The 18,400-nt window shown below is 35.0% G+C and overlaps 1 protein-coding gene across 3 annotated transcripts in view; it reads left to right on the top strand.

The window, feature by feature from the left end:
• The window catches only part of MTX2 (metaxin 2), a 61,400-nt gene that overhangs the window by 30,636 nt on the left and 12,364 nt on the right, over positions 1-18,400 (top strand). For 2 of the 3 annotated variants that reach the window (XR_004902599.1, XM_028509806.2), the window contains exon 4: positions 15,366-15,438. Coding sequence is in view for 2 of the 3 variants with exons in the window: in XM_028509806.2 (XP_028365607.1) it covers positions 15,366-15,438 (73 nt within the window). In the remaining variant the exon portion in view is untranslated. Of the gene's footprint in view, positions 1-4,359; positions 4,416-15,365; positions 15,439-18,400 lie in introns of all 3 variants that reach the window. The other variant, XM_036023257.1, reaches the window with a different exon arrangement.

Below are 18,400 nucleotides of genomic sequence, written 5' to 3'. Positions count from 1 at the left end.
CACATTTGAATTTGTGTGAGCATTAATAGTTTTTGTAATCATGCTTTCATTCCATACCCTAAAAATGTTAATATTGAATGCTTTAAATCAAACAAAATATCATTCTAATAATACTGAATAAGATTTGTTTTAAAATTGAATATTTATTGAATGCTTTTATGGCGAAAGGCACTCTACTAAGAGCTTTTATGTAAAGTATCTCATTTAGTCCTTAGCATAACACTGCAGTATGGTAACCTCATTTTAAAGATGTGGAAACTGAAGCTCAGAAAAGTTCTACTCAAGGCCATAGAGCCCAGAAATTGTGGAGATAAACAGATGACAGTATTGGTGAGTGCCTACAATTTGCTCATCACTGTGCTGAGCACTTAATTCTTAGTAACTCATTTAATCCTTGTAACAACTGTATGAGGTAGGTGCTATTATAATTCCCATTATGCAGATCATGTTAGTAAGAACAATAATAATAATGTAGCTAGAATATAAATAGCACTTACTCTGTATGCCGGGTCTTGTTATATGTACTTTAGGTATCATAGCTAACCCTCATACAGCAACACTGTCCGGTAGGTAGTATTATTCCCATTTTACAGATTAGGAAGCTGAGGCAGAGAGGTTAAGCAGTTGGCTCAAAGTTATATAAGTAGCACTTGGAGAGCTAGAATGCAGACCCAAAGAGGCTGAGTCGAAAATCTACACTCATGACACTTTGCTGCATATCAGTTCAGTCCTTTGATACAGATCTTTGAATTTTTATCCAAAAAAAGTATTTAATTTAAAAATTATTTCTGACATTTTCTAGCAATTATATCTTATAATTTATAGATTACGTTAAGATATGAAAGATAAACATGCCTCAGTTTTTGGATCTTTGAAATGTGGATAAATGCAGTCTTACCTATCTTATGAGTTACTGTGAAGTTCAAGTTTGGCAATAAATGGAAAATTCTTTTGAAGAAAGTAAAAGCTGTAGAAGCATAAGATGATGTTAAATGCTGAATTAGTGCCTATTTTGACTTTAAAGATATATATACATGTATATTTTTAATGTGTTTTAAAAATATTTATTTATTTTTAGAGAGAAGGGAATGGAGGGAGAAAGAGGGAGAGAAAAACATTGATGTGTGGTTGCCTTTTGTGCGCCCCCAACTGGGGACCTGGCCCACAACCCAGGCATGTGCCCTGACTGGGAGTTGAACTAGAGACCCTTTGGTCTGTAGGCCAGCACTCAATCCAGCCAGGGCTTAATGTCTTTATTGTAAAAGTTTGAATTTATTTCATGCTGATGATTATTATGAGAATTTTGCATGAAAGAGTAATCTTAGTTTTTCCTTCCTCAGTTTTTACTTCAAGCAAGAAAAACAGTTAAGCTCAGATTAAGGAAAATAATCCTATTTCATTTTATAATCTCATTTTCCCCTTCCCTTTGTGAATGCTTTATGTCTAAAAATGAAAGGGAAGACAACCGAAAACAAGAACACTATTCTTACTATCGAGTGTGTTGTATCATTACAAAAAGTCAGCATTTTTATAGGCTCCATTAATGCTGGGCCATGAACACTAACATGTCAGATCTGCTGATACTTAGCTGACCCTTGCTTTTTCCTTTTAGCAAATGATGCTTTTTAGGTGGATGTATTAATTAGTGGCTAAATGGTGATATCCTAGTGTACTGATAGGTGAAGAACAGAGGGAGGAGTATTTGTCCTGACTACATGGCGGTGGTTGCATTGGAGAAACATCTGTGATTGTGAAAATGCTGTATGGCAGGTGGTCACAGTGGACAGCTTACCTACAAAATTTTGGAGGGAACGATTTTGAATTTTCAATCTGGTTGGATACCTTTTTGCTTTAAACAAGTTGTTTATGGTTGTATGCATTTTTTTTTGTCTCAGTTTAATTTAAACCTAATATAAATACAAGTAGGGTGATACCAGTGGATCTATTTTAATATAGAATTATTAATAGAACACTATTTTATGGAAAGCATTGTAAAATTGATATCTTTTAAAAAATTTCATAAAGTGTAAAATTTTAGTTTTTTAACATTTGTTCATCCCTCCCACTTTGTTTATGCTCTGCAAAATGAGGCTCTATTCACTTTCAGGATTAGGAGAAGGACAGGAAAACTAAGGGGTAGGGAGCATTTAGTGAGTATTTATTACATAAGGGGGTTTGTAAAATCCTTTTCAGTGTTCTAAAGAGCAAAATGGAGGCTGCAGATGTTTCCTTGATATCACTGAGTTTAATCTTTTTTAGATTGAATATCTTGTCCTCATCACCTTTTATATACCAGAACTATAAAAGCATTTTTGTGATGTATGCTTATAATAAATATGTGGGATGATTTAAATATGTAAAACTTAAATTGCAAATAATTTAGCAGATTAAAAGAATGCTCATTATTAATACTAATCTGTCAACACATAAATGGTATGGTTATATAAGATATTTAAATTAGTTTTACTGGATTTGTGAAAATGAAGAATATTCAAAAGAGAATTAGGTGGCTGTTAGAGTTGTTATTTTTAGTAATTAGTGAAATAATGGAAATTGGTTATATAGGGTGATGGTTTGCTAATATAAATATATATTTAATTTAGCAAAAATTCATGTTCTGAGAGTTTGCAAGCTACCATAGAATATCAATTGCATACTTTTCTGCTTAAAAAGTAAATATCATGCAGGATTTTAAAATCTGTTGTTAAATGGAGCAATAAAGCAGTTAGGATGAAAAAAATGACAGTCTGTTTTTTCAACAGAAAAAAGCTAGAATTCTTCATTATTAGATATACAGTATCAACATAATTGATCTAGCAGCATTGTATTTGAGCTGAAAATACACTTAAATTTGAGGCCATACACAACCCCGTGTGAGTGAAACATCTTTCATATAGTTCTAAGATGAAATTACCCTTGAATGAATAGCATCTTCATTTATCTTCAAACCTCTTCTGTGCTTTTAGTGAATCTACTCTTTCAACATTCTCCAACAAGAATTACATTATACCATTATACCACAGTACTTCTGCCGTGTGAAATAGATTGGTTTGGAAAATGAACCTGGCTTTGCTATAAATTACAATCCCAGGTACAAAGGAGTTTGTTATTTTGTTTAAAATAGTCACAAATATAATTAAGGTCTTAATTTATGTTAAACTACAAATATGGCTATTACTTTAACTGGATTAGGTACTTAATTTGTCACTTCAAGAATGATACCTAACACTTTTAATTTGTAACCTTAGATACATTATTTCAATTACAGGGTCTGCAGCTGTTTGATATAAAAATGAATTATTTTGTAGATAGATTTGTTCATGGGTTTTAATTTCAAAACATGCCTCTTCAGTAAGGTGGAAAATAATTCTTCAGTTGTCATCACAGCTTTTCCTTTGTGTCCTAGTAAAACAAGATATGAGTTAAAATTCAGAACCATTTTCATTTTGTGTCCTGAAAATGGCATTGCATGATTTAGAATAGTCCTTGATGGGTCTTTATATAAAATATTTCAGATTTAATTATGAAAAGAATAGAAGCTTTGTCCTAACGAAAAAACCTAAGGTCTGCCGTCTAAGGATAGATTTACCTAGTTGGACTGAAAATGGATTGATTGTTCACTATCTAGAATTTGGATAGCTTTATTAATGTGATTTATGTACATTTTAGAAGCTTTTATAATTCCTTAAATTCTACAGTGTTAATTAGTATAAAGCACCCAGTTTTTTTAAGATTTATTAAAGACAGTTCTTTAAAATTTTGTATTATTTTTATATCTTTATTGGGAAGCAATATTGACTTTCTTGTTTAAGTACAATTAAGGAATATTGTTATATATTTTACTTGTAAAACTGATGTTTATTTTGTTTTTGGAATAAAGAAAAAGAAAGAAGATCATTGTTACTGCTCGTTGGTAAATGATTCAATCCTGAGTTACCATGATTTTATTAAAATGAAAGGAATACATTTTATATCCTTCCCATTTACTCTTCAGCTTATCCTAAGAATTTTAAATTGTGGGTTTTTTCTGTTATTGTTATTTTTCTCTTTTGGGAATATTTATCTGTAAATAACAAAACTTTAAGACATTCATCATAGGACCTCAGAAAAAAAGTGGTTTCTTTTTTTACTCCCAAATTGTTCATTGAGCACTAGCCAGGCAACTGGTATTGCACTAGATTCTTGGGTTACAGTAATTATTCTTTCTGTTCTTTTACCTATTTTATAACTCTTTTGCTTAATTTTGACCCTACAACTTACTTTTATTTATATTTATTCTAACAGGGAAAGCTTGTGTCTTTTCCTGTTCTGGTTATTGTTTTTGTTGCTTTCTTTCTGAATTTGATTTGTTTCCTACAGCTGTCAGATGTTGATGTTTCCAAAACTGAGTCAGATATTCCAGGAGTAGTTTTCAGGTGAGAGTTGTATTAAGGAAGGTCCTCTGATGTGATCTGTTTTTGTCACTCAGTGCTGTCAATGGCATTTCATATTTTTGATAACATATTTGCTCTATTTAAAGCTTATTTATGCTTGTTGAATTGTAGTTTCTTATGATTTCTGCACAGCTATTTTTTTAAGTTGAATTCCTGTTACAGTTTTCTAAAACATTATCTGCTTATTGATATTTGTAATTTCATTGACTTTTAAAAACACCTCTGAACTTAATAGGAGTTGCACCTCATTTTTTAAAGCAATGAGCTTTCTTGTAGGTTACTAGTTTTCTATTAACTTATCTTTGTATTAGTTATTATGAATATCAATATCTTATTTATTAAGCCAATGTTTATTGAAAATCTATTCTATGCCAAGGATAAAGTAGTGGACAAGATAGACACGGTCAGTTGGTATGTGCTAATGGAGATTGCCTTCTGGAGGTGGAGGCCTTTTATCAGCTCATTTATCAGTCTCATCAGCGTGTATTACTTTGAAAAATTATTTATAAATAAAAGTTTATGTCAGTACTTTTATTCACTTGTTTTACCTTGTTAGAAAATATTTTATATCATTTGAGGTACATATTGAAAACAGATGTATATTTACTTTTTATTCTTTTAAAAAGTGCTTTTGATTATATCCTTTTAATATCTATTTAGAGATATTTATCTTAGTGTATAATTTTTTTATTTTCATTATAAATAGTATTTTACATATAGTACCTCAATCTGCTTAATAAATTGTTTTCATTTTAGAAGTCAGAAAGCTTATAAAGGAAAGGAACTTTCTCAAGCTAACACAGTCAGTCACCAAGATTCCACTGAGTGAGATCTCACTGGGAGGCTTCTGCTCTATTAACTCCATTCTGTTCTACACTAACTCTCAAGACATGCAGAAGACTCCCATTTTTCAAAAGATACTCTAGTCTTCCATTTAAACAACCTGCTTCTTAAATCTATATTCTGTTAGGATCCATTAAGTTCTGCTAAGGCACTTAACCAGTGACAATTAAGGAGTGGGAATGTGCTAATGGTCTGTCCAGTTGTAAGAGTGGTGTGGCTTATGAGTCAGCAACAGAAAGTCAGTTGCTCGAAATGATGGTAAGGATAGCGTCTCAGTGAGGCAGCATCCTCCCTGTACAAATGTAGGGACAAGGGCAGGCTGTTTCCATTCAACTGGGGTTGAGCCCTTGTTACCGTTTTCTGAGCTGAGTGTTTTAGTTACCTTTAAAAAATACAATGCAATTAATTGAAACAAAGGATATTTGATATTTGAATGTTTTAATATTGTAGATTCTATTTCCTTGCTATCATATTTGCTTTCTGTAAAAGAAAAGTGAATGACTTTTTGACTTTAAATTTAATTTCACTCATTTATCCCCAGATTTCTTTCTGGAATATTATTAGCATATTTCTGCACGAATAAAGACTTGAAGAAACTAGATATGCCTAATACTTGAGATGTTTTGTTTTTGTTTGATTTGCTCATTAATGCTATTCTACCTTCCTACTTATATTAATTATGAGACCTACATGGTTATGTATAATTTTAATCTCCTAAAGATTGAGCCATATTTGCTGAGATTTTAAAGGACTCCTGCCGACAGTGGCTTTTTCATGTGTCAGTCACTTCTCAGTAAATTTTCAGGAGATTTTTGCTTTAATCAGATGGCTTTTTTAGCTTCCTAAAGCTTCTATTTTAACTAGGTAGTTAAACTGGCTTTTCACTTGGTGGTCTGTAGATGCAGGGGACAGAAATGACGAAAGATAAAAACTATCCTTGTGTTTTTATTCTGTGTTATATCTATAGCTCTAGTAGTTTCTTAACACCTTGACATTACAGACCTGCAGGAAAGTGTTGACAAAGATAATATTGATCTGTATGTATTTCTGTCTCTTGTGTCCACAAAAGAGATATGGTGGCCTTTAAGATTAGGCCGCCCAATGTTTGGATAGAATTTGCTTGTCTGGTTTCAAAGAATATAGTTGTACATTAGCAACTCTAGGCCTTTGAAGAGAGAGCAGAGTTGTCATTTCCTGTCAGAACTCTTAATAGAGAAGTCATAACTGGAGGAGAGCATCTAAAGACTCCTGAGTCCCCCTACTCCCACCAAAGCCTGCTCATCCCATTTTTGGTAAATGGCTGTTCCGACATTCTGCTTGTTTATGTCAAACTTTGAGTCATCATTGGAGTCCTCTCTCTTTCCTGTATCCACATCCAGTTATCATCAAATCCTTTTGGCCCTACCTTGAAAATACAGCCAGAATCTGACTTCTTACCACCTCCATCACTCCCACTTTGGTCCTGGCCTTACCTATCACTTCTTGCCTAGATTATTGCAAAACCCTCCTAACTCGTTCTTTTTTCCACCCTTCTACTCTCTGCAGTGTAATTTCTGTATAGCTGTTTGTAATCCTTTAATGTAAGTCAGATTCCAGCAGCCCTCAGCTCAGCCCCTTCTAGTGATCATCTTATTCAAAGTAAAAGCCAGAGTTCTTTTTTTTTAAATTTTTTAAAAATATTTTATTTATTTATTTTTAGAGAGGGAAGGGAGGGAGATAGAGAGAGAGAGAGAGAGACATCAATGTGCGGTTGCTGGGGGTTATGGCCTGCAACCCAGGAATGTACTCTGGCTGGGAATCGAACCTGGGACACTTTGGTTCCCAGCCCATGCTCAATCCACTGAGCTACGCCAGCCAGGGCCAGAGTTCTTAAAATTTATCTGTAAGTCCTACATGATCTGGTTGTCTCTCTGATCTCACCTCTTACCACTCACTTCCTTATTTCCCAGTTGTCACACTGGACTTCAAGCTATTCTTCACATATGCCAGTTTAAGCACGAGATTGCTTCACATCTTTGAACTTGAATGTTCTTCTCTTAGATATCTACATGGCTTGCTCCCTTTCTTCAGTTTTATGCTTAAATATGGCCTTACTGGTGAGCCCTTATCTGACCACTCTACATGTAATAGCAATACCCTCATAATAGCAATACCCTCATACTGCTTTATATATATTTTTTAAAGATTTTATTTACTTATTTTTAGAGGGAGGGGAAGGGAGTAAGAGAGGGAGAGAAACATCAGTGCATGGTTGCTTCTTGTGTGTACCCTACTGGGGACCTGGCTTGCAACCAAGGTATGTGCCCTAACTGGGAATCAAACCAGCAACCCTTTGGTTTGCAGGCTGGTGCTCAATCCACTGAGCCACAGCAGCCAGGGTGATTTACTGAGTTTTAGAGTTCTCTACTCTTGGTTTATTTTGTGATTTGATGTATTGTTCAAGTTTTCATTTTCTTTACTTGTTCATTGAGCTAATAATCATTATCTGCCAGTGATGTACCATGCACATAAATGGGAATTTTAACAGTAAAGCTAGCTTCAGAAGACAGAGGAATCTGATATGAGAAGCCGGAGGAAGCCTTGTACCATGTTACTGAAGGATTGTGTAATAGGATCCCTGTCTATATTCTTGATATTCTGTCAGTGTCAATGTTTGAAAGGTTTCTTACAACATATAAGCTGCTAGTTTTATAATCTAATGAAGGCGGAGGCATTGTTACCTACAATAACAACTTTTGAATCTAAGATTTAAGATATTTGTTAGGGTTGAACAGATTATTCTTGTTACTTTAGATTTACAGCCTTATTTTAATTATATATAAATAAAATATTTTTCAAAACCAATTTTTATGAAAAAACTGAGCCATAGTTTTCAGAAGATTATGATTCAGAAATGATTACTGAAAAATAGAGTTTAGAATCTTCTTGGAGTATCGCAGGTGTCATCTTCTGGGACTGTTTCTAGAATTTTTTCTTATTTAAAAGTTCTCAATGAATGTTATTTCTAAAGAAGTTAGAGTCAAAATGTGTAGTCCTTTTATGTTTACTTTTTCCTTTCTCATAATAGCAATTGGCAACATTTTATATCCTTTTTGTCTTGGTGTTAGGAATTTTAGAGTCAGTTTGCTACTCATGTTAATGGACATTGAGGTGTTCCCAAATATTTGATTATTATGGATTAAGCTGATATGAACATTCCTGTACATGTGTGGTAATGGTTATATGCCCTATTTCTTTTTGGTATACAAGTATAATGGGGAGTGGAATTGTTGGTTGATAGGGTAGGCTATGCTTAGTAATAGATATTACCAAACAGTTTCAGAGTGTGTGGGTCGGTTTACCTTCCCACCATAGTATAAGAGGCTTATCCTCAAAAATCCAGCCTAGTATTCAACCTTTACCCCACCTCAGTGCTGATACCCAGAGACAACCAGTTTACAATCTTTTCAGCTGTGTTATTTTTCCAGGTATTCACCTCTGTATTCTAGGTAAGATGCTTGTGTTACTATTTCATTTTTAAATATTCAGTATTCAGTGTACCATGAATATATTCTTTCTGTATGATTTTACCCCCTTGGGTAAATAATTGCTTTATTTAATTCATTTGGGTAGTTTCCTCCCTTGAACTCTTTGAACTGTAAAACTCCCCCTCACAAAGGTCACACATATCAGGTCCTTTCTCTCATGCTCTTTCTCTTGGAAATAGTACATTTGAAACCTTTGGTCACTACTTTAATTGGAGCAGTTCTTTTCTTATCTGGCTTCAGAGCTGTCTTCTTTTTTTAAAAATATTTTACTTATTTATTTTTAGAGAGGGAAGGGAGGGAGAAAGAGAGAGAGAGAGAGAGAGAGAGAGAGAGAAACATCAATATGCTGTTGCTAGGGGCTGTGGCCTGCAACCCAGGAATGTACCCTGGCTGGGAATCGAACCTGGGACACTTTGGTTCCCAGCCCGTGCTCAATCCACTGAGCTACGCCAGCCAGGGCCCACTGGTTGATTCTTACAGGTGTCCTGACCTGGATTGAATCCACAACATTGGCATATGGGGATGACACTCTAACAAACTAAGCCACCCTGCCAGGGCTCTTTTTGCTTTTATTTTAGATTGTAACCCCTATTTTCTGGGCCCACCCCATGTCCTTTTCTTCTTGATTTGTTATTTTTATTTTGTGCAGCATATTCTTCATTAGCCTGCCTCCTGAGAAAGGGCATATGGAAAATAAAAATTTAAAGACTTTGCTTGTATGATAATATTTTTATTCTTTCTTCACACTTGACTGGTACCTTGGCCACATGTAGAATTTTAGGTTAACAGTATTTTTCCTTAGAATTTTGAAGGCCTTGTGTTATCATCTAGCTTTTAGAGTTGCTGTTGAGTCATTGTGTCACCTATTTGCTCAGTTCTTTGTGTGCTTTGCTGCTTCTTTTTTTTGTTCTCTCTTTCCTCCCTCCCTCCCTGTCTTCATATGTGCCTTGATCAGATTCCTTAATTTCTGTACCCATTTTCTTATCTTAAAATGAAGATATTTGTTATACCTACCTCATAGGGTAAAACTCTAATGCAAGTACCTGGCATGTAGTTAGTACTCAATAAATATTAGCCAATATTTTTCTTTTATGTCTTCTGTACTCTGCATTTTCTGTTTCCTCTCAATTCCTTTTTTTGTGGTTTATTTTGGCTCTCGACATTTGAGGCTTCTCTGAAACATCTATTGATCTCTGCTAATAATTTATATTTAAGAGTGAGGCACTACGAAGCTGATGGGGAGATGAGGGGCTTTTTGACATGTGGACTTCCCTGTAGACTGATTGCACAGTGAGCTGCCATTTTTCTTGACCACTATCCAATCCCACCTTACCTCTACCCTTAAGAAAACCATCAATATTTGTAGGTATTTTCTACAGAGAAATTCAGAAAGGCCTTGACTTGACCATCAGGGATGCTGTGGATCTCTTAAGTCAGTGTATACTTACTTTCATTTAACCTTCTTTCCAGTGTGACGCCTTCTCCTGCTTCTCCCCACTCTGCTGTGCTTGGGTCTCAAGTCAGAAGTCTCTCTGGCTGGTTTATTCTAGAGACTGAACCTCTCTGTCTCCTACCAGATTGGGGGTGGGCTAGTGAGTTATCTGAGGCTTATACAGACTTTCATCCAATCCTCCTATTTTTATTTCTTTCCCTCATGTCTGCTGTCTGTGGTACTTGATTTTTTCAGTTTTCAAATCTTATTGCTATGATGCAAATTAACTGATTTTCTCCTGTGTATGTTCGTAGTTATCAGTGGTCCTCTGCCTTGCTGTGTCTGCTTCCCATCTTACAAAAATGGATTGATATCTCTGGTCTGCTTTGGTTCCTCTCCCATTTTTTGTGTCTTTCTTGGTTTATATGTTTTCTCTTTCTTCACTTATTTTTTTTTGAAGGATTGCAGAAATAAATGTGTAAGTTTGATCCTTCATATTTATTTATTTATTTTTAATTTTATTTATTTATTTTTACAGAGAGGGGAAGGGAAGGAGAAAGAGAGGGAGAGAAACATCAGTGTGTGGTTGCCTCCCACACACCCCACATTGGGGACCCGGCCCGTAACCCAGGCACATGCTCCAACTGGGAATCGAACCTGCGACCCCTTGGTTCACAGTCCGGTGCTTAATCCACTTAGCCACATCAGCCAGGGCAGATCCTTCATATTTAATCAGTTATCAATGATCTGGTGTAACTTTTTTCCCTTTACTTATTTATTTTTTTAGAAAATAAAAAAAAATTGACACCCTACCTCTTCAGTGATTTTTTTAATGTTAAGAATTTGATTAATTGATTTAATGTGTTTAAACATCAAGCTTATTAAATTTCAGAGTCTTAGTAGTCAGGTACTGGGTATTATGTTCTGTGTGTGCATATGTGTGTGTTTAAAAGAATTACCTACCATGCCATGTGCTTAGGTATTCAGTAAATTTACATTCAAAGAATGAATATATAGGATGTAGTTTTAATTGATTCATTCTTTAAATCTTAGCTTTTACTGACCATTTTAGCAGTTGGAGTTGCTCAGCAAATGAGTAAATCCTATATTTCTGAAACTAAAAATGTTACAGTGTGTAATGTGTCATTGTTAACAGAAGTTGATTGATCACTTGCAGGGTTTGTGGACACTGTACTGTTAATGCAGGTTGTTTTGAATAATATTTAGTCTAATCACTTTGAGATGATGCCCACCTTTCTTGCTAAGATGTCTTTTGTGCACTGATTTACCATTGTTACAGGCACACTCTGTCCAATAGAACTTTCTGCAATGATGTAAATGTTCTGTTATTTGTGCCGTCCAATAAATAGGGTATCCACTAGTCATATGTGACTTTTGAGCAGTTGAAATGTGTCTAGTATGACTGGGGAACTGAATTTAAATTTTATGCAACTTTAATTCATTTAAATTTAAGTTAATAGCCACAGATGACTAGGGGCTATCATTTGGACAATACAGTTTATAGATCATTATTCTGATAGAATGTGCTAAGTTTCTGATTTAAATATTTTATATTGCCTATCACATGAATTAGTTTGGAATAAAATATCCAACTAAGGAATAGGACTTAGGTGAGTCATCCTCAGTTTTATTATTATAATTATTGTAAAACTACATTTTCCTTTGTATTTACCTAAGAATAAATTCATGCAGCTTACGATTTCTGAAATGAAAGTAAAATGTGTTTTATCACATTTTGTTGTTATATCATGTCTGTTTCATTTGGAGTATTTGGGGTACTGATAAAAGATCTAAAATGAAAATGAAAGGTGAAAATATTGTCTACTTTGGAAACTTTTGGGGATTTCTTTCCATCCTACAAGAGAAAGGGAAAATACTGTTTGAATCAAAGCCTGGTTTGGTTTTAGACTTTTTATATTCTTTAATGTTTTGTTTTGCATTGTTAAAGTTTGGATGAAAGTACTGTGTTCGTGACGTCAGACTTCTTGGTGAAGTACAGGTTAATTCAGAAAATTTCTTTTGAGTCAGGGATGAAGAGTAATTATAATAAATGCTGTAAAGATACTCTATGGCTAACCAGAGTTATGCCATCAATTGAAGTGTATGGTAAGTTTAGTGTTGTTTTATTGGACGAAATTAGGTCAGTTATTTACAGTAAAGGGGTAGAAAATTCACAGGATTGGAGGTATGGCTTTGGTTACAGAACATTATAATTTTGCTTAATCTTTTCAGTGAAATACACATTTTTGGAATATTGATTAGTACAGTTGCTATTATGCATATAGTTTAGCAAGATACAATACCATATTTACTATTTTTATAGTATTATGATTGTTAACTAACAATGGAATATTATTCAGACCTTCGAGAAGATACATTATGCAGTTCTTTCAAATTCTTTTTGTTCTTCTGAGGGCCTCAATTCCCGCTAAGTCCCTTATTCTTAGCAGATGATTTGTCCTTTCATTTCTCACAGAATGTGAACATCTCCTCATTGTCTTGATCTTCCCCCTTATTATACTGCAGGCATCATCACTGATGCCCACTACCCCTTACATTACAATGGAAAAAGTGTCTCGTTTCCATTGTAATAGAATCCCTGCACCTGTTTACCCTCTCATGGATCTTGCATGTCAGTTTTTCTGCCTGTTTCTTGTCATTTCAGCCTATTTTCACTGTTTTTTTTCCCCCGCTTGTGTTTTACTGAGCCCAGGCTTTCATCATCAGTACAGATATAAATGTAATGCAAGGGAGCTGAACTTCCTAATTCTTCCTTCCTTCTCATCCAGTCTTCTTGAAAGAGCTGTTCCGTTTATTCTAATTCTTCTCTTCCTAGCAAACTGTTTTAACAAGCCTTCTGCATGATTTTGATGCGTGCAGACCTGAATTTGGAGAAGCACATCCCTAGTCTGTTCTTACAGGTCAATCAAGAAGCTCACTATTATCACTGTAAATCAGGAGTGCAGATGATAGAGGACTGTGTGTACACTTAACACAGACACAGAGGAATCAGCTTTCATTGGGTGAGGTGGTGCTTAAACTTAGAAAAAGTAATTGTTGGTCAGTTAGTTAGGATTAAGTTTGTCTCTGAGTGACAAAAAATTCAAATATAAATTGTTAGTTTTGTTTTGTTTTTTTCCTGATAAACACAGGTAACACAGGTTTGGTGACAACATGGCTGTCAGATACTTAGGCTTCTTTACTCTTGTTGTTCTACCATCTCCAACAATGAACTTGAACTTCACGATTTAGTTTGAAGGCACCTTTCATCCTTTAAAGGCACATTCTAGTCAACAGGAAGGAAAAAAGTTTCCTGTTTAAGAAAGTTTTTAGCAGTTGCCCAAATAAGTCCCATTGATGAGAATTTAAAGGTTGGCCACACCATCTTATAAGGGAGCCAGGGAAATAAAGTTCTTATTTCATTCAGGCAGCCATACGTGAAGATATAATTCATGGGTTCATTGTAGAGAAGGGGGATAACATGTATAGGGGGATAATTAAGAGCCTCTGCCACGATAAACTCTGAGAGCTTTGGTTACTCAGTCACTAAACCCTGAATGCTTATTATAAGTAGTGCACTATCTTTATGGTAGCTGTAGGATAATGAGGGAGATTGGAGCAGGTACAGAACTACAAAAAATTCAAATCTATTCCTTGGCTCTCTAAGATACTACTTTTACTTGGTGACATCAGACATGCAGTCATGAGTTACAGAGCAATGTAGGAATCAGGGTGTAAGTAGAAGGAATCAGACTCATGTGGAGTTTATTTTTAGAGAGGAGCATTCCTAGAGAACTGGAGTTTTGGGAAGACAAATTTGAAGAAGAGAATTGACATACCTTTAAGCAAATGGAGCACTTTGTATAAGATAATATTCACTGTTGAACATTCTTACTACTTTGCAAGAGTCTTAAGACTGATTTCCAATCTAGAACTGAGGAAGGAATTGTAATAGGCAGCCCCTGTGAGAAATCTTTATTGGGTAGGATAGGCTGGTCTATTCATAATCTTAATATAAGGTAAGTAATAGCCTTGTCATTTATTAATTTATCTCAGCTGACATTTGCTATTTATAGTAGTTCCTCAGTTTTGAAAATAGATAAACAGTTTGTTTTCTAATTGGTATGTGGTAATTAAAACCATTGTAAGCTATGTTTTCCGCAATTGAATAATTTTATAGAAAAAAGGTAGGTAAATTTAGTGAGAAAAACAAGCCTGGATGTCATAGAAGAGACAACAGGGGGAGTAAGCTTTGAGAGTTATAAAAAGTAGTTGAGAGAACCAGTCAGAAGGCATATAGGTTTGGCAGTTTACTGACATCTTAAAGACATTTAAAAGTTTACATATAAAAAACATTTTATATATAAGAAAAATTTATATATATAAAACATTTAAAAGTCTATATACAGTCAATAGAATTTTGTATTTTTTCACTTAGTATTATAGTGTGGACATTTTTTTGGTCATAGAAAATTCTTTATTTAAAAGAGTGATTTTTTAAATTGCATAATATTCCATGGTTCATATTTACCATAAATGATATACCTGTTCCTGTTCCTTATTGTTAGATATTTAAGTTGCTTATAACATTTTTGTTACTCTAAACAAAGTAGAAATAAATTATATCTTTAATAAGGAATAAAAACTACATGTTAGGATATTTAGTATTATTGGGGAGAACTTTGAAGTAGCAGAAATAACATTATGAGAGGTTTCTCCTAAGGCAAGAATAGTGAAATTAAGTAATACCTTATAAAATTTGAACTTTTGTCATCAGTTTAAGAAAATTAAAGCAATATAAAGTATTATTGACTTGCATAAACTAATACAGTAAAATAAATGTGGATAATTTACATTTTCTTCCTTATACATATAAATGCTTAAGCTTTATACATTTACTGATGTCTACATTATATTGATTTTTTTAGCAGTGAAATAACACTTTATTTTTGTTTGGCATACAGATCTTTCACTTTCGGTAGATTTATTTTCTTCCAATAAAGTGGTACTGTATTAGCCATTTCTTAAGTTTAGAAAAGAAATTTTTTAAGTTGTGTTCAAATATGCATATGTTTTCATTAGGCTTACTATACTTCTCTTGATTTACAGGCCTTTTTGCAAATGTGTAATCTGCCTATCAAAGTGGTTTGTAGGGCAAATGCAGAATATATGTCTCCATCTGGTAAGTTTTTTTTTTTTCTCCATTAATATCATGCACTGATAAGATTGCAGGGCTAATCCAGTTTGTACCTAGATTTTTAAAATACCTATATTTTTGGTTTATCCTTTGAAGAATTTCCCTATAGTTTTATAAAATAACAATCGCAAACTTGACAGTATTGTGGTGGGTGTGTGTGCATCTCAGCTCTGTGGTCAGAGATGGGTGGTTACTGGAAAGTTAAGGAATTGTTTTAAATAGTAGACATTAAGAAAATACAAAATCTCCGGCAAGATGGAGGAATAGGTGGGCGCACCGTGCCTCCTCACACAACCAAGAACAGAGCAACAATAAGTTACAACAATGATGTGCAGTCATAATATCAGAACTGTCAGAGGATTTATCTAAATGGAAGACGGACAGCCTAGAAGTTGAAGTAGACCCGTACATCCAGACGGGTAGGGGACGACGAGCCGAGCAGCGGGCGCGGGGCTGGCGCGGGTCGCAGGCACGGGGAGGTCGGGGGAAATTTGGTGCAGAAGCGGCGCGACAGCAATCCGGGGCGCGGGAGCGCAGCGGTGTAGCGGTGATCCCTGAGTACGCAAGTGGCGGCTGGGGGAATCAGTGGGGCAGCGACTGGGGATCAGGGCAGAGCTCACAGCCCAGAAGCCCAGGGAAGTGTCTGACTCCAGGAGAACGGAAGGGTCGCCATTGATCCCTCCTGCCCCCGCTCCCGCCCCTGCCCCCACATATAACGTCACAAGCTAGCGACTGGAGCCCCCAGCACCGGTGAACACCTAAGGCTCTGCCCCCCACCGTAACAAGAGCGACCAGACCGGAGAAAAAATAAATAAATAAGTAAAATAATAGCAGAGACGGGGAAAGACGTAAGATATGTTTCCAGCAGAACAGATCAGACCCCCAGGACTCATCCTTTTGAGTGACCAAGAAATAGCCAATCTATCAGATGCACAGTTCAAAACACTGGTGATCAGGAAGCTCACGGAACTGGTGGATTTTGGATCCAAATTACATGAAAAAATGCAGATTACCATAAAAGGGATGCAGGAAGACACACGGAGAAGAGCCAATTGTGAAAGGAAGGAATCTGAATCTCAAAACAACACAGTGGACCAGAAGGAAGATAGAATCAACCAAGCAGGAGAGCATGATGAAATAAGAATTCAAAAAATCGAAGAAAAGCTTAAGACCATCGAGGACACCTTTAAACGTTCCAACATCCGAATTATAGGGGTACCAGAAGGGGAAGACCAACAAGTGGAAAAGTTATTTGAACAAATAATAAAGGAGAACTTCCCCAAACTGGCAAAGGGAACAGTCTTCCAAGAAATCCAAGGAGCGCAGAGAGCCCCAAAGAAGTTGGACCCAAGAAGAAACACACCAAGGCACATCATAATTACATTAGCCAAGGTAAAAACGAAGGAGAGAATCCTAGAAGCAGCAAGAGATAAGGGGACAGTAACCTACAAAGGAGTTCCCATCAGACTGTCAGCTGATTTCTCAAAAGAGACCTTACAGGCAAGAAGGGGCTGGAAAGAAATATTCCAAGTCATGAAAGACAAGGACCTACATCCCAGATTGCTCTATCCAGCAAAGCTCTCATTTAGAATGGAAGAGAAGATAAAGTGCTTTTCAGATAAGGTCAAATTAAAGGAGTTCATCATCACCAAGCCCTTACTTTATGAAATGCTAAAGGGGCTTATCTAAGAAAAGAAGATAAAGAAAAGACATGTATAGTAAAAGGACAGCAAACTCACAATTATTAACAACCACACCTAAAGCAAAACCAAAAGAAACTAAGTTAACAACTAGAATAGGAACAGAACCACAGAAATAGAGGGCACAAGGGGGGGCTAGCAGTAGGGGTGGGAGGAGGAGAGAGGGGGAAAAGGTATAGAGAATAAGTAGCATAGAATGTAGGTTGAAAATAGATCGGGGGAGGGCAAGAACAGTACGGGAAATGTAGAAGCTAAAGAACTTATAAGTATTACATATGGACATGGACTAAAGGGGGGGAAGGTCGGTGGGAGAGGGGGCACAGGGGGGAGGGGAGTGAAGGGGGAAATGGGACAACTGTAATAGCATAATCAATAAAATATATTAAAAAAAAAAAAAAAAAAATACAAAATCTCAGATTTTGCCATTCTTATTTACATAGGACTGTTTTCTCTTTACAAAACAAATTTTAATATTAGGGAATCCAGTTATTATATTCTCTATATTATATTCTTTAAATTACATTCTCCCATTATAAAGATGGAAGAAGATTGTGAAATAATTAAATTAACTTGTCATAGATCTTAATGTCATCTCTGAATGTTTTTTGGTTTCCAGTTCTTTTTGTTTTAACAGTCTTTAACATACTTTTCATTAAGATTTTAGCCTTTCTGCTATTTTTCATAATCAGTATTGCTTTTCTGTGTGTCATGTATTAGTAAAGCACAGTTTAAAATATATATGATTCGGATAATTTTAACATACAGTACAATGCCACAAAGCTGATAAGTAAATGTTAAATAGAATTGATATGGATTATTGTTAACTGGTTTTGCTGGAGCAATAGTAACATAGAATTATTTCTTTATGAATAAATCTTGTTGAATATAACAGATGGGCATAAGTGTGTTAAATTGTTTTTTAGGGAAACATTTATCTGTCTCTTCATTGTAATCATAACTTGTATTAAATGGTTTTCATCTTAGGTTACTAAGGCTAGTAATAATTGTCAAAAGCTGTGAAGATGCCCTCTCCATGTACACTGGGAATTCTAAGTGAATACGTCTATACCGGGTGGGGCAAAAGTGGGCTTATAGTAGTTTGTATGGGAAATAATATAATATAATAATTAACATTGTTATAATTAATAATGTAATTAATAATACAGTAATAATTACAGCTTTTATGAATGATTAAATTTTAGTACCTTTTCAAAAAAAATTGAGGAATAAACTGTTTCATGTACTCA

The sequence above is a fragment of the Phyllostomus discolor genome, chromosome 4 (genome assembly GCF_004126475.2).
Source record: "Phyllostomus discolor isolate MPI-MPIP mPhyDis1 chromosome 4, mPhyDis1.pri.v3, whole genome shotgun sequence".
Lineage (NCBI taxonomy): Eukaryota > Metazoa > Chordata > Mammalia > Chiroptera > Phyllostomidae > Phyllostomus > Phyllostomus discolor.
Note: the sequence above shows the minus strand (reverse complement) of the source record. Positions and strands in the feature narration are given on the sequence as shown.